Source organism: Callithrix jacchus, chromosome X (genome assembly GCF_049354715.1).
Source record: "Callithrix jacchus isolate 240 chromosome X, calJac240_pri, whole genome shotgun sequence".
In the NCBI taxonomy this organism is placed as follows: domain Eukaryota; kingdom Metazoa; phylum Chordata; class Mammalia; order Primates; family Cebidae; genus Callithrix; species Callithrix jacchus.
In genome coordinates this window covers 100,480,944-100,498,081 of record NC_133524.1, presented here as the reverse complement: position 1 = coordinate 100,498,081, position 17,138 = coordinate 100,480,944, and the positions used below count along the sequence as shown (strand labels likewise).

Sequence of the window (17,138 nt, the reverse complement as noted above, 5' to 3'; positions counted from 1 at the left end):
TTAAACCTGGTCAATGTTGAGTGTCGTTATATGTTTTAAATAAAAGCACCTTTCCGTTTCTATTCTCGGCTTGGAGGCTGTGGTATGGCCATTCCTCGTTCTCCTGATTCACTGAAGATGGTGATCAGAACTGAAGACAGCAGCCAGACCGCCAGGTCCTCTTCTGCCCAGGAGCCCTTGGCGGCCGTATCGGGGAGTTCCTGCTAAAGCCGGGGTGGCTTAGCCAGGGATAACAGTAGATTCTGAGATGGGTGAGAACCGGTCCACACGTGGACACGGTCGTTCCTCTGGCATCCGCATAATGGCCTTGGGCTCAGGAGGTCTGTCTCTCTTCAAGGAGCATGACCTGAAATTGCTGAACTTTGGGAGTTTTCAGTGACACCCTTCAAAGTGCGCAGGGAGTGTCGTGTATCAGCTGAGGAGGGCTGATGCGCTTTTGCCCTGTGAGGCATCTGTGTAAGTGCCTCTGACGTAGGCCACAGGGGGCGCCTAGGCTGGCAGACGACCACTGTGATTGGTTGACATGATGACAAGCAGTGGGATCACCCAATCACCTTAAAGGCAGTGAGGTTTGCTGACAGGCTCCCTGGGTAACACTTCATCCAACCAGATGTCGAGTTGGCCTGTGACGCAAACCCCCGCCAACTCCAAAGTGCCCCGCCCCCAACTTTCCCGGGTGCTCAACCGTCAACGTCTGTTCTTGTCATCTAACGGCCGCTGCCTCCGCCATGGCTGAGCCTTCCTCTAAGCCAACCTCTGAGGAAGACCAGAGCCCCCAGGAACCCAAAGAGGCCAGCTCCGCGATGGCCCAGAAGCAGGAGAAACGAGGGCGCCGAGGGTCCGGCAGGCACCACGCCGGTTGCGGCGGGGACAGCTTTCAGGACGGCTTCGTCACCTATTTCCCCTCGGCGCTGAACCAGGTTCACCAGGGTCTCAGCCTTTCCCCAGAGGCCCTCAGTGTCATGGAGTGTATGATTCGTGACATACTGGACCGCATCGCCACTGAGGCTGGTCAACTGGCTCGCTACGCCAAGCGGGTGACCATCACCCCCTGGGACATCCAGATCGCCGTGCGACTGCTGCTCCCGGGGAAGACGGGCAAGTGTGCGGAGTTACAGGGCACGAATGCCGTCCTCAGGTACACCGGGGCAAGTGAGCTCCCTCAGCAGCACCGGAGCACCACGGAAACCCAAAGGCTCTGCTCAGAGCCACCGCAAGTGGCCCGAAAGACCAGTGGCCCGTTAAGGGGAGAACCCCACTGGAGGCTGGGGTGGGTGACACTGTTCTGACTTAGCAGGCGTGTGTCGTGCGGTGTCCCGGGAGTTTTCGAGCACTTTTCCCTCAGTAATAAACAGGGTCAGCTCCAATATATCTGTTGTACAATTTGCTGCAAGGAAAAGCAGTGGGCTTTTCCGTGCCCGTGTTTCATTTCCTCAGTTTCCCAAATGGCCGTTTTTATTAGTTATATTTCTAGGTTATCTTTACGGTGGTATTATCAATGTGCTGATACTCGCCTTTTTCACTCTCATTCTCCTGCGACTGGACGGTGGAATTTTCCAGAACTTCATTATGTGCGTTATGGAAACAGAGAAAGTGAATACGCTGATAGAAGAAGCAAGGTAACCATCCTAAACCTTTTCAACATCTCTCCCATCAGGAATCCATGTAGATAAGCAAATGAGGCCCATTTACAGTGTACATATAGCCAAAGAACATTTTCAAGGGTCCATCCATTTCCCCACTTCCTTGAGTCTGAGATCGCTCATGCGATTCATTCTGCTTTGAGCCTGACAATAATCTTTTCATTTCTTTTTGAACAGAACCCTTCCTTACTTCCAGGTATGCATCAGCAGGATTTGGGAGTGTCCCCGCAAACAGCTCATGGTCTACTGGTACAGCGGCGAAGCAAAAGAGTGACCTGCAGTCTATGAGCAACAGTCATTGTCCCAATGTGGGGAGTGACCCAGGCTGAACCCACAGCAGCCTTCCTGTGGTATTCAGCCTGGTGGTTCAAGGGACAGGGGTGTGATTCTTTACCTGATGTTTTCGTTTTCAGTGTTTGTAATCACGATCATTTTAGGATATGAATCCAAAGCTAAAATTAGTATATGCTCCTTGCCCCTAGCATCAAGTTATGCAGAGCATTGTCAGCCATTAGGAGAAGTAAGATAATGCTTATTTCCTCAAGAGAGTTACATATTAATATTCATATTAATGTTAACATAGGCTGCCTTTAATTGTGCTTTCCTCTGGGTCTCAAGTGTTTACACTTTTAGCATTTTTTTCTATAAGTGTATTGCTGAAATTCAGAACAGCTGGTGACTTTCCCCTTGCTTTCCTTTTAAATCGATTTCTAGCCTCCCGTGTATGTGGACAGGAGAACATTCCCTGGGATTGCAACCCATAGGAATTTATTATGTGGTGCCTTGAAGCTCAATACATTGGCCATTTTTGTTAAGTGTTTCCCGTGCATTTGCAAGCATCTCATAAACAACCCTTCTCCTTCATATGTAGAAACCAGTAAAGGATGGCACTCTCAGTGAAACTGTGACACAAAAGCTGGATAAACGACAAAAATCAAAATTTTATTGAGCCCCTCAGAAGTGGGAAAGTACCACCCCAGAGGGACCTAACACGTAGCCGCGTGGATTATTCCACTTTGACAGACGGCCGCTTGGTCAAGAGGGAAATGGGGGCAGGGCAATATAGTAGCCACAGCTTCCCTGAGTAGTGCAGATGGGAAGCAGGGAAGCTTCACCCTGGGAGCTCCACTCGGGATCCATAGAGAAAGGATGTAGAACCAAGAAGTCCCCTCATCGGGATTTTTTCCTTGCTCTGTTTCCAGAATATTAGAAAAATGTTATGAAAATAGTTGAAGAGAAATACTTACTGCACAAGGAGACCAAGAGAAACCCCCACAAAATCAGCCACAACGAATCCCTCTGGATGGTGCCGTCAAATGGTCCTACATGTCCGGAATAACATTTCAAAAACCAAAGACGCTTTGCAGGAACCTGTTCCCTTTCAGAGACGGGGCTATCTATGTGCCTGCTCCAAAACACCACATCTCACTCCGTGGCTTAATTCTCTTTATGTGAATTGTTTTGCTGTAAATTGCCAATGTTTCTGTGAATTAAGACATACTAATAAATTTCCAAAGTTATCCTTGCGTATCTGTGTAATTAGGCAAGTCTTTCTGAGAAACCAAATCCACTGGGATATTTTACCCTGGACTATGTGTTTTCCACTTGTAAATTCAGACATCAAAGAGGAGCATTAATAAAATAGGGTTAGCAATGAAATCTGATTGGGCTCTGGGGAGTGAAGAGTGAGGGGGCAAGGGGACTGATGCTGGCAAAATATAGGAAGAAAGAGGAAAAGCGTGGTTTCCTGTGAAGCTCAGAAGAGGAAGCTCACACATTTGATATAGATTTCAGTGGCTGATTGAGGAGACAGGGAACCGAGCGAGCAATCGTAATGCAATGCTGTGGGTTACAGAAAGCAGAAACTAAGGGAAACAGCTTCACTGCATAAACCACAAATAAGAAGTATCAATGTAGGGACAATAGTATGAATGGGACAAGCACAGTGCAGTCAAACATTTTATCAGCACTCCCTGTAACATAAAGTTCATTTCAAAACATAGGCAAGGACCCAAACACATTACAGAGGAAACTGCCACAAAAAGTGCAAGGAACAATACCTCTTCTAGGCTCCCTGGTAATGGAATCTCACTTATTTAGATTTATCTGATTCTGCTTTTCCTCAGGCTAGAACATTTTGTTTTTGAAAATCTTCATGACTGGCCTCTACATATCATGGGGATCATGCCGTGTTGCCTGATGGAGCAGCACAAGCTCCACTCGGATCCCCGTCAGCCAGTGCGGCACCTGCAGCTCCACAGCACACAGTGTGATCAGGTGTCCCAGTCTTATCTAGTAAGGGTTAGTTGTCCAGGGATGCTCAGTTGGAGTTTAAGGGGAAACCTGTGATTAGATGAGTGTGGTTCTTTGGAAGTTCAATTGGTTGTATGCTTTTAATTCTGTTGATGCAGGTTTATTCTATCCGTTTTCTAGGGCCACTGCAAAAGTATTCCACAGACTGGCTTACTGAAACACTAATTTTATCTCAGAGTTCTGGATGCTAATTGCCACCTTTTTGTAAGGAGGACACAATTCTGCTGGGAAGGACCCACTATCGTAATTTCACTTTAACAAAGTGACCTGTGTACAGACGGTCTCCAAATAAGGTCACATTTTAAAGTGTAGGGGGCCAGGACTTCTACATAGGGAGACACAACTCCATCCATATTAGCACACCTTGTTCGTCCACTTCCCTGCCTGAATTAATTTAATCATAACATTCCCAAAGTCTTAACCGACTCCGAAATCAACCCTTCATCATGTCATCTGAAAGTCTTTTATATCTGGAATAGGTGACACTCCAGGTATGATTCATGCTGAGGCAGGAATTCTCTCCACCACTGCACCTGTGAAGCTGGACGAGTTATCAGCTTCTGAAATATAGCTGTGGAAATGGTACCAGATATGGCTTATCATACCAAAATCAGGAAATCAGAAACTCTACTGGAGTTTGTGGGCCCTAAGCAAGTTTTAAAACTAATGGTGCAAATTCCGTTAGATTGTATGGGCGGAAAACATTCTACTTGGGGCTCAACGCTCTGTCCTTGAGGCCCAATGGGATAACAGCTTCACACCCTAAGCCCTGGGCAGCGAGGTGGTGGCTGTCGCTGCAGCCTGGGCTCCTGCAGCCCATCCCTCTGAAACCGAGGATGTGAGACATATACCTGGGACCCGGGAAATGACCTCCGTTTCTGGGACCAAGAGCAAGATGGCCCGGTCTCCTATTTCGGTGCCCCTGGTTCCTGGGGGCACTGATGGCCATGCCAACCTTTGACCCTACGTTGGAGTCCTTCTTCCCTGTCTTAAGAATGAAGGAGCGGTCACAGCTGAGTAGCTCCATCAGTCCCTCTCTTATCTGTACAGTCCAGGAACTCTAACAGCCTCCTTTCCTTTTGGCCCATCTTTGCTCCATGCAGTGTAGTCTGATGACATTGTTTCTAGTAGAAAATTCTCAAACACTTGTTGGCTTCCCATTGAATTTACCTGGGTCCAGATCATCAGACAAGGAGTTGTCTAGAGATCTTTCTTGAATACCCGTATCTCCCACATCTTAATTCCTAGCTTCTGCAGAGATGGTTGATTGGATCCATGAAATACATGCCTCGCCTCTTTAGCTAATGGTTTTCCAGTCCCTCCCTTGCACCTGTTTCCAGAGCAGGGTATCTGTATACATTGAGCACCTTCTGAATCACCCACTGCTGGCTTTCTTTTCCTCAGTGCTTCCTTGGCTAATTTGTCTCTTTTCTCTCCCCTTTGCTATAAGGATCTAGGAGAAACCAGATTAAATCCTAAATACTTTTCTCAATTTACCCACGTAGTGGCCAGGGGTCCCCCTGGCCTCCTTAATTTCATGGAGAAATCAGCTTGCCAATGGCAGATCATTAGGACATGAAGCATGCCAACTTATTTAACATGTATTCCTGGGAGCCTTTAGTGTTAATGTCCAAAGACACAAGGGAAATGATCTATTTTTATGCCTGGGCTCAAAAGAGTATGGACAGCTGTGTATAAATATGATGGGACAAAGTATACTTCATCCCATATTTTGTTAGCTATATACAGCTCAAAAAATGTCATGAGAAAATCTTTAGTTCACTGACTGTTCAGTTCCATGTAATTAACTGTTGCTCTGCTTGTTGTTGGGTTAGCAATCCTCACGCCCACATTTGTTTTTTCAACTGGAGCCCTGAAATGCTTTTTCCTAGTCTAGTGGTATGATCTCTAAAGTTATCAGAAACCTCTATTTAAAAGTGCTTGCGGCTGGACGCCATGACTCACCCTGTGATCCCAGCACTTTGGGAGGCCGAGACCAGTGGATCACAAGGTCAGGTGTTTGGGACCAGCCTGACCAACATGGTGAAACCCTGTCTCTACTAAAAATACAAAAATTAGCCAGGTGTGGCGGCATATGCCTGTAGTCCCAGCTACTCAGGAAGCTGAGGCAGGAGAATCACTTGAACCTGGGAGGCAGAGGTTGCAGTGAGCCGAGATCGTGCCACTGCCCTCCAGCCTGGGTCACAGAGCCAGATACCATCTGAGAAGAAAGAAAATGTGCCTGCTGGAGTCCCTACCATGAATTTTTTAGAGAAGAAAATTTTTGATAGTCGCTGCTTATAAACGACTTTTTGAGAAAAATCAAAGTAAAACAAGAATTGTCAGTTTATGGTTTATGACAAACATGTTTTAATAGCCCTGGTGAAAGCCACAATTGACAAGGAGATTTGGTTATTTCTGTGGCATACAGCAATTATTATGAATAACATATCCCAAGACAGGTTAGAATTTTAGGAATCTCATTCAATTTTTGGACATGTATTCCTAACACTCTTATACAGGTAGAACCCAAAGAAGTTTAAGCGTGATTTCATATTTGCCAGTGTTTCCTGTATGATGTTAAGAGACCAAATAAGCCTAATATGTCTCTCTCAGACTTCCAGGGCACATAATATCCGAAAAGCTGGTATGAGGTCCAAAGAGTGAATTCTGAATTTGCATGGATTTGGGGAAGTTGTTCTAGTATCAAAGGTTTGAAACTCTTGCTCTCAATAGGAGCCCAGGTCACTGTAAAATAACCGTCATTTATCTAACCAAAGTGATGAATTAAAGGTTTTGAAAAGCAAAAAACCTTTACTCTTTGATGGAGTTGAGGCTCGGTTTCCCAAACAATCATCAGCACTGATGAGGAAAGCGTGAGGTCAACTGACTATCTCTGTCTCTCTCCCTCCCTCCTCTGAGTTTCGTGTTTATGCAGAAGGTAAACAAAAATAGATTACTACCTGTCTCCAAATTTTACCTTCACATTAGTGTATGCTTAACGTCAAAGCTAATTTTCCTAAAATCTTCTGAAATAAATACATTCAATTTTAATTGGTTTGCCCAAGAGATAAGATATTTAATGAAGCTTTCTACGTTTTTACTCTTTTTTCCCCACTTTTTCGTAATTCTTTAATTGTATTTTTTAATTTAAAGCAGTCCTTAAAAACGTTTAAACTAGCCAGCACTACATTTCCTCACAAAACCTGCATTACCATTCCTTTTTATGACCTTTTGTAAATTCCAAAAACTCGTGTTGCTTTTTAAATATACCTTGTACATAAAATTGTTTCTCTTGTATCCGGAAGTTTTAATTGTACGTGTTAACTTTAATGTTAACTCTCAGTAGCCCTTATTATTATTGAATAACCCAGGAGGTAAGTAGTTTTAATTACGTATGAGATGTAGAGCCTAGGGAAAAGGGCAGTGCCTGGAGTGAGGCCTCCGCACGGACCTGTAAAATTTAAATTTAAAGACATAAGTTCCTAGACAAGCCAGTATCAAAGGCATTACACAAGTAACTATTTAATGACCTTAAAACATCTGAAAGAGACAGTATCTGACTGTAGACTCAAACTCTCTAATTAAAGGTGTACAGATATTTTTCCTTTGTTTTACCAATACTTTTACAAGTACTTGAATTCCCCATAGTTTATTTAGGTCCTGTGAACTTGAAAGGTATTTGGGCTAGTTATTTCATTTATGAGCACTCCTTTATGTTTAAGTTGATTTGCTACGTGGGTAGCCAATATATGGACATATGTATAGACATATGCATATTTTTAGGCAGAATATATAAAATTTACATGCATACACATGTGTGTGTGTGTATCTTAAGTATTAACATAAATTGAGTTGATTTTTGACTATCGGGCTCTTAACAAATCCTTGGAAATTTCTTCTTATTAGATTTTAACCGGGACGAACAGCCAGTATTTCTTGCTTTTGCCCTTTTCTTGTCTGTTTTGTTATCTGTAAAGTAAAGGTACCTTTTCAGTTAAGTTTGACCAAGATTACGACTCAGCCAAGGATGCACGAAGTATCTCCACAGAGTGGGAAAAGTAGGTTTTACAAGATGCCGAACTGCCCCAAACCCCAGAGACAGCTCAAAGAGAAAAGAAAGTTTTGCTAGCCATTAACAGGATACAATCCACATTTTTGTCCCATCAAATTGTCTAGGGTCTTAGATTCTCAGCTATTTACAGGCAGTGACTAAAGGGCCTCATGTGTCTTCGTCGCAGATGGAAGAAGACAGGAAATCAAAACCTATACAGGAGCGAGAAATGAGTCAATAAGAAATAGGTACTTCCCCAACGTCACAGAAATATTAAACCTAGAGGGGCTGGTTTCCTGGCCAGGAATGCAACCCGTGGCGTCGAGGTGAAAGAGCAGAATTTGCACTCAAAGGCCGCAAGCTAGAGTGACCCTTGTTGTTTTTCTCACAGGGGCAATTTGAGCAGACACAGGAGTTTAAGTTCATTTAGGACAGATTCTTGGCTCTTTTGTCAAGCAAAATGTTTTAAGGCTAGCTGCCATAGCATTATGTGTCTTTTTATGCATTTAACGTTTCTCTCAAATGGTTGGAATAAGAATTCTCTAAAATCCTTTTAATAAAATTTAGGAGGCTAATTTAAATGATCGATCTTTTGGCCCTTGACAATTAGGATTCTCAATAGTGTACTGAATTTCCACAGCGACTGGATGCAATAGCCTCTTCGGAGAAGAAGTGATCCTGAAGATTCCCCATTTTCAGAGATGGCTTCTGATAGCAAATGTCTCCCGAGATTGCAGTTTGCCAGCATTCGCTAGCTAGACCAGTGGTCCCCAACCTTTCTGCACCAGGGACCGGTTTCGTGGAAGGAAATTTTCCCACAGACATGGGGGCATTGGGAGGATGGTTTTGGGATGATTCAAGGGCATTACATTTATTGTGCACTTTATTTCTATTGTTATTACATTGTAATAGATAATGAAGGAATTATACAACTCATGATAATGTAGACTCAGTGGGAGGTCTGAGCTTGTTTTACTGCTCCTAGATGGTCCCATCTGGGGGTGATGGGAGAGTGTGACATATCATCAGGCATTAAATTCCCATAAGGAGTGTGCAACTTAAGATCCCTCACATGTGCAGTTCACCATAGGCTTCTTGCTGCTATGAGATTCTACTGCTGCTAATATGACGGGAGGCGGAGCTCAGGCGGTAATGCCAGCAATGGAGAGTGGTTGTAAATACAGATGACGCTTCCCTTGCTCGCTAGTGCTCACCTTCTGCTGTATGGTCCGGTTCCCAAGAGGCCCCGACCCTGTTCCCTTCCCTGGATTATGGGTTGGAGAGCCCTGCCCAAGGCAATAAAGTTTGAGATGACAAAGCCCCTTAGGGATAGGAATACTGATGACAAGTATTCATGACAAGCTCTCTGCTGAGAGCTTGGCACATTCAGAACAAAATACAATCTCTCTGCTTCCCAGCAAAGAGATTTCTCCGACCAGACGCCTACCGTGACCCACGAATCACTTTCCCTGGTTGGTGGAAAGCACGAGACAGTGTTTCCTCTTGCTCACAAATCAAGCTCTCAAGAACACAGATCACGATGAGAGGAAACTTCATCCCTGTAACCCTCTCTATGAACAACACAGAAAGACAAAGGCAAAGGAATACACCATTTCTGACAGGAAAGACATCAAACAACATAAATATACATACCACAGAGTAGTGTAAAGTGTACCAGAGTTGGTACATCCAGACTTGTCACACATACACTTTTTTACTTCTAGGCATGAAACCTGGTAGAGGACACAAACAGGGAGATTGGTTTTGTACTGTCAGCCCGACTGAGTTGCACCGAGAGAGATCCTGGGCACCTGACTGGTAAGAAGTCCTCACCCTTTTGTCAGCTTGTCAGCTTCCTGCATTCCCTTAACCGCGGCTCCCAGAAGAGTGGAGTCACTTTGGTGACCCTGCTCGCTCCGCCAAACTGTCTGAAGGTTTGCTGAGAAATCAACTCGCGAAAGGCAGATTCTTGGGAGAAACAGCATTCAAGTTTCACGTGTATACACGGCAGCCTTCGGAATAAAGGCAGAAAGATACACAGGAAATTGCCTGTTTGTACGCTCACGTTCAACGAAGTATGGGCAGCCCTGTAGAAATATGATGGGACAAAAGGCTATGATCTAATGCCAATAGGCTGAGTGGGGAAACCTGGCAGGTTCTGTCCATCTAGACTCTGCTTGGCCTCTCTGAGCACACGTTTATTCCTCCTGGGTATGGGGCAGGACCCTCTCTGTAATGGCCGTCTTGTGACCTGCAGTTGAGCAAAGTAGGTTAGATCATTTCCTTATGGCCAGTTTTACATTTAAAAAGGTGGCAGAAAAATAAGAATACTGTTTTTAGGTTTTGTGGCTATCTTTAACAAAAAGGACTTCTGGTTTCCAGGACCCACCTTGGGGAAGAGGGATTCTGGTCTTTACAGTAAGCTCCCAGGGCCGAATGGGAGTGAGAGACAGGAGGACCGAGAAGGTCACAGAAAACAACTTTCATTTAAGACTACTTCTGACGCCTTCATTTTGGGGTATTGTGCTCTGAGCCCCAACACTAGAAATCAGCTGCATGTGCAAGTTCATCACTTACAAACTCTACTTTCCTCAAAAGCACTAGGAACACAATACAGCCCAATTCTTGGCCACTGTAAATCCAGAATCACCTTTCCTCAGGCTTCCCATAACATCTTCTAGTTTCTGTCTGATAACTCCCCAGAAGCACCTTTGACACTCATATTTGCAGCAACGTATCGGTGATCGTGATATATGCGTTCTCTAAGTCAGAGATCCTTTCCCTACAGCAAATAATTCTTTCTAAACCCTCATTTGAATTGCATTTGGCATCCATATATCCCCCAGCTGTCTCCTAAAGGCACCGTAGGCTCCTTGTGTCATGCATGTCAAAGTGCTTCCACCCTCTATCCATAACCTAGTTCCAAAGCTGCTCCCACTCTTTGAGGCGTTGGTTATCAAATCACCCCATGGCTTGGCAATGAAATCCCTATTAATTGTGTCTGTTTTTCTGACAATGTACCGCAGACCTGGTGGCTTAGACAGCAGAAATTTATTGTTCACAGTTCTGGAGGATGGAAGTCCAGATGAAAGTGTCAGCTGGGTTGGTTCCTTCTGAGTAGAAGGAGGGAAGGATCTCTTCCAGGAATGTCCCCTTGGCTTGTAGATGGCCCACTTCTCCCCATGGCACTTCACATTTTCTTCCCTGAACACATGTCTGTGTGTCTGAATGTACCCTTTGATAGGCACAATGCAGGCTAGCCAGTTTGGGTTAGAGCTCACCCTAACGAGTGTAATTTAACTTGAGTAGCCCAGTAAAGACACCATCTTTGGAGAACGATCCAAGATGGCCGATCGCTAACATCCTGGGATTGCAGCTCTCAGGGAAGGCATGGAGAACTAGAGGACGCCACACTTTCAGACAAATTCTGGTCGCTCACGGAGCAGAAGATCCCCCAGTGGAGGAAACACATGGGTGGCCAGCGCGACTCGTGGCTGGCGCAGCGGTTCTGCCGGCACCTCGGCGCGGCAGCTCTCGGAGCAGAGTAAACAGGTTCGGAGGACCCACACGGCCCCCAGCAGGACACCAGAGCCCGGCGCAGCAGCTGTGACGGCACCTCGGCGCGGCAGCGCTCGGCGCAGAGTAAACGGGACCGGTTCCCCTTCTGACTGAGGTTTGGAGCCCCGGGAAGGCAGAGTCGCCTACTACGGACACAAGAAGGAAGCCAGACAGGAGAATCCTGGGCAGAAAAGCACCATCAGTTTTAACGCCACTGCTCTGGCCCTGGGAACTAACAACCTGGACGTCCACTCAAGAGACCTAATCTGAAAGTTGGTAATTTCAAAGACGACAGGAGGATAAATTTACAATGATGGGAAGAAACCAGCGTAAAAAAGCTTACAATACTCAAAGTCAGAACGCCTCTCCCTCTAAAGATGATCACAGTTCCACATCAACAGCGGAACAAGGCTTGATGGAGAACGAGCGCATCCTGATGACAGAATCACTCTTCAAGGAATGGATAATAACAAACTTCGGTGAGTTAAAAGACCATGTTGTTGCCCAACGTAAAGAAACTAGGAACTTTGAAAAAAGGTTTGATCAACTCCTATTGAGAATAGACAACTTAGAGAGGAGTGTGAGTGAATTAATGGAACTGAAGAATACAATACAGGAACTCCGAGAAGTATGCACAGGTTTAAACACTCGAATTGTTCATGCAGAAGAAGGGATATCAGAGGTCAAAGTCCAACTTAATGAAATAAAACAAGAAGACAAGATTAGAGAAAAAAGGATAAAAAGGAATGAGCAAAGTCTCCAAGAAATGTGGGACCATGTGAAAAGACCAAATTTACGTTTGATAGGTGTACCTGAATGCGACGGAGAGAATGAATCCAAGCTGGAAAATACCCTTCAGGATATTATTCAGGAAAATTTTCCTAAACTAGCAAAGCAGGTCAACATTCAACCCCAGGTAATACAGAGAACACCACAAAGATATTCCTCAAGAAGAGCAACCCCAAGGCACATAATTGTTAGATTCACCAGGGTTGAAACGAAGGAGAAAATACTAAGGGCAGCCAGAGAGAAAGGTCAGATTACCCACAAAGGCAAGCCAATCAGACTTACAGCAGATCTCTCAGCAGAAACTCTACAAGCCAGAAGAGAGTGGGGGCCAATATTCAACATCCTCAAAGAACAGAACCTTCAGCTCAGAATTTCATATCCAGCCAAACTAAGCTTCACAACTGAAGGAAAAATAAAATCTTTTATGAACAAGCAAGAACTCACAGATTTTATTACCACCAGGCCTGCTTTACAAGAGCTTCTGAAAGAAGCATTACACACAGAAAGAAACAACCAGTATTAGCCTTTCTAAAAATACACCAAAAAGTAAAGAGCACCAACATAAAGAAGAATTTACACCAACGAATGGATAAAACAACCAGTCAACATCAAATGGCAGTAACCCTAAATTTAAACTGACTAAATCCCCTAATCAAAAGACACAGCCAAAACCCAATGGCATGTTACATCCAGACCTGTTTCACATGCAAGGATACACAAAGACTCAAAACAAAGGGATGGAGAAAGATTTACCAACCAAATGGAGAGCAAAAATAAATAATAAATAAATAAGAAGCAGGAGTTGCAATTCTCGTATCGGATAAAATAGATTTTAAAGCAACAAAGATATAGTGGTAAAAGAATCAATGCAACAACAAGAGCTAACGATCCTAACACCCAGATATATAGAGACTTAGATTCAATGAGACAGAAAATTAATAAGGATATCAAGGACTCGAACTCAGATCCGGAACAAGTAAACTTTATAAATATTTATAGAGCTCTCCACTTCAAATACACAAAATATACATTTTAGTCAATACCACACCACACCTACCCATAAGTTTAAATGAAACATTGATGGACCATTATTAATACCCAATTTTTTTCAAAATAAAGCAATATTTCTATTTACTCTCCCTCTTTCTTCTTCTCCTTTACTTATTATTATTTTTTTTTCTTTCTTTCTCTCAAAAAAAAAGAAATCAACTTGTAAACCTCTAGATCCAGGTCGGCAATGTCTCTCTCATTGCTTGATTCCCTCCCTCCCTCCCTCCCCGCTTCCTCCCTTCCTCCCTTCCTGCATCCCTTCCTTCCTCCCTACCGTCCTTCTTCTCTCCCTTCCTGCCTTCCACCCGCCCCCCAAAAAAAGACACCATCTTTAAGTAGAACAGAGATGAGAGCGTAGGAGTTCAATTCATGTATTTGGTGGGGCAGGGGCGGCAGGGGACAACACAACTGAACCCTTAGGACATAGGAATCCTGAGTTGTAGGTGGGAATATCCCCTGCCTCTTCCATTATGTTAAGAGAACACTGGTGATGGATGAAGGGAAATAAGGTGACCCCCCTACCCATTTTTTTCAAATCTACTTCCATGATGGATAATTTAATTATATATATTATATATGCTTATATATAATGCACACACGCGCGCACACACACACACACACACACACACACACACACACACATATATATATATATAAAATACACATATAAAAATTTGTCCCTTTCCAGCTCAGTGAGGAGAGAAGATACTGTGTGATTTCAATCCTCTGAAATGTGGCTATTTGCTTTAAAGTCCTAGATTTGGCCAGTTTTATTAGGTGTTTCTTTTTAAAATTATTTTTATACTTTAAGTTCTGGGGTACATGCGCAGATCATGCAGGTTTGTTACATAGGTATACATGTGCCGTGGTGGTTTGCTGCATCCATCACCCCATCATATATATATATATATATATATATATATATATATATATATATATATATATATTAGGTATTCCTCCTAATGCTATCGCTCCCCTAGCCCCGCATCCCCTGCTAATCCTCCCATATCCCCCCTCCCCCTAGCAGGCCCTAGTGTGTGATGTTCCCCTCCCTGTGTCCATGTGTTCTCATTGTTTAACACCTAGTTTGAATGAGAACATGTGGTGTTTGCTTTTTTGTTCTTGTGTCAGTTTGCTGAGAATGATGGTTTCCAACTTCATCCATGTCACTGCAAAGGACATGAACTCACCCTTTTTTATGGCTGCATAGTATTCCATGGTGTAAATGTGCCACATTTTCTTTACCCAGTCTATCATTGGTGGAAATTTGGGTTGGTTTCATGGCTTTGCAGTTGTGAACAGTGCTGCAATAAACATACATGTGCATGTATCTTTATAATAGAATGATTTACAATCCTTTGGGTTGTAAATCCCCGTAGTGGGATTGCTGGGTCAAATGGTATTTCTTGTTCTAGATCCTTGAGGAATCACCACACTGTCTTCCACAATGGTTGAACTAAGTTACACTCCCATCAACAGTGTAAAAGTGTTTCTATTTCTCCACATTCTCTCCAGCATCTGTTGTCTCCTGATTTTTTAATGATTGCCATTCTAACAGGCGTGAGATGGTATCGCAATGAGGTTTTGATTTGCATTTCTTTAATGACCAGTGATGATGGGCTTTTCTTCATATGTTTGTTGGCTGTATAACTGTCTTCTTTTGAGAAGTATCTGTTCATATCCTTTACCCACTTTTTGATGAAATAATTTGATTTCTTTTCTTGTAAATTTGAGTTCTTTGTAGATTATGGATATTAGCCCTTTGTCAGATGGGTAGATTGCAAAATTTTTTTCCCATTCTGTTGGTTGCTGGTTCACTTTAAGGATAGTTTCTTTTGCTGTGCGGAAGCTGCTTAGTTTAATTAGATCCCATTTGTCTATTTTGGCTTTTGTTGCCATTGCTTTTGGTGTTTTAGTCGTGAGGTCGTTGCCCATGCCTACGTCCTGAATGGTATTGCCTAGGTTTTCTTTTAGGCTTTTTATGGTGTTATGTCTTATGTTTAAATCTTTAATCCATCTGGAGTTAATTTTTGTATAAGGTGTAAGGAAGGGATCCAGTTTCAGCTTTCTGCCTATGGCTGGTCAGTTTTCCCAACACCATTTATTAAACAGGGAATCCTTTCTCCATTGCTTGTTTTTGTCAGGTTTGTTAAAGATCAGATGGTTGTAGATGTGTGATGTTATTTCTGAGGCCTCTGTTCTGTTCCATTGGTCTATATCTCTGTTTTGGTACCGGTACCATGCCGTTTTGATTACTGTAGCCTCGTAGTATAGTTTGAGGTCAGATAGCGTGAGGCCTCCAGCTTTGATTTTTTTTCCCCCAGGATTTTCTTGGCTATGCGGGCTCTTTCTTGGTTCCATATGAAGTTTAAGGTGTTTTTTCCAGTTCTGAAAAACGTCAATGGTAGCTTGATGGGGATAGCATTGAATCTATAAATTACTTTCGGCAGCATGGCTCTTTTCACAATATTGATCCTTCCTAACCATTAGCATGGAATATTTTTCCATCTGTTTGTGTCCTCTCTTATTTCCTTGAAGAGGTCCTTCATGTCCTTTGTTAGTTGTATTCCTAGGTATTTTATTCTCTTTGTAGCAATTGTGAATGGGAGTTCACTCATGATTTGACTCTCTCTCTCTCTCTGTGTATTACCGGTATACAGGAATGCTTGCGAGTTTTGTACGTTGATACTGTATCCTGAGACTTTGGTGATATTGCTTATCAGCTTAAGGAGATTTGGGGCTGAGACGATGGGGTTTTCTAAATAAGCAATCATGTCATCTGCACATAGAGACAATTTGACTTCCTCTTTTCCTGATTGAATACACTTTATTTCATTTTCTTGCCTGATTGCTCTGGCTAAAACTTCCCATTCTATGTTGAATAGGAGCGGTGAGAGAGGGCACCCTTGTCTTGTGCCAGTTTTCAAAGGGAATGCTTCCACTTTTTGCCCATTCAGTATCATATAGGCTGTGGGTATGTCATAAATCGCTCTCATTATTTTGAGATGCTTTCCACCGATACCTAGTTTATTGAGAGTTTTTAGCATAAAGCGCTGTTGAATTTTGTCGAAGGCCTTCTCTGCATCTATTGAGATAATCATGTGGTTTTTGTCTTTGGTTCTGTTTATGTGATGGATTATGTTGATAGAGTTACATATGTGGAAGCAGCCTTGCATCCCAGGGATGAATCCGACTTGATTGTGATAGATAAGCTTTTTAATGTGCCATTGGATTCGGTTTGCCAGTATTTTATTGAGAATTTTTGCATCAATGTTCATCAAGGATATTGGCCTGGAATTTTTTTTAGTTGTTTTTCTGCCAAGTTTTGGTTTCAGGATGATGTTGGTCTCATAAAATGAGTTAGGGGGGATTCCCTCTTTCTGTATTGTTTGGAATAGTTTCAGAAGGAATGGTATCAGCTCCTCTTTGTATCTCTGGTAGAATTTGGCTGTCAACCCATCTGCACCTGGACTTGTTTTGGTTGGTAGGCTATTAATTGTTGCCTCAATTTCAGACCTTGCTATTGGTCTATTCAGGGATCCAATTTCTTCATGGTTTAGTCTTGGGAGGGTGTATGTGTCCAGGAATTTATCTGTTTCTTCTAGATTTACTGGTTTATTTGCATAGAGGTGTTTGTAGTACTCTCTGATGGTATTTTGTATTTCTCTGGGATTGGTGGTGATATTCCCTTTATCATTTTTATTGCTTCTGTTTGATTCTTCTCTCTTTCC

General features: G+C 43.2%; 1 protein-coding gene across 2 annotated transcripts; it reads left to right on the top strand.

Moving 5' to 3' along the window:
- Positions 1-678: 678 nt before the first annotated feature.
- Positions 679-3,163, top strand: LOC144581097 (histone H2B type F-M-like). 2 transcript variants are annotated; one of them, XM_078363342.1, is made up of 4 exons: positions 679-1,138; positions 1,561-1,619; positions 1,821-1,839; positions 2,846-3,163. In XM_078363342.1, the coding sequence occupies exons 1-2, from the start codon at positions 729-731 to the stop codon at positions 1,595-1,597; spliced, it is 447 nt and encodes a 148-aa protein (XP_078219468.1). In that variant the 5' UTR covers positions 679-728; the 3' UTR covers positions 1,598-1,619; positions 1,821-1,839; positions 2,846-3,163. The 2 variants fall into 2 exon arrangements, with proteins under 2 accessions (XP_078219468.1, XP_078219469.1); XM_078363343.1 differs by lacking the exon at positions 1,821-1,839.
- The last annotated feature ends 13,975 nt before the right edge of the window (positions 3,164-17,138 follow it).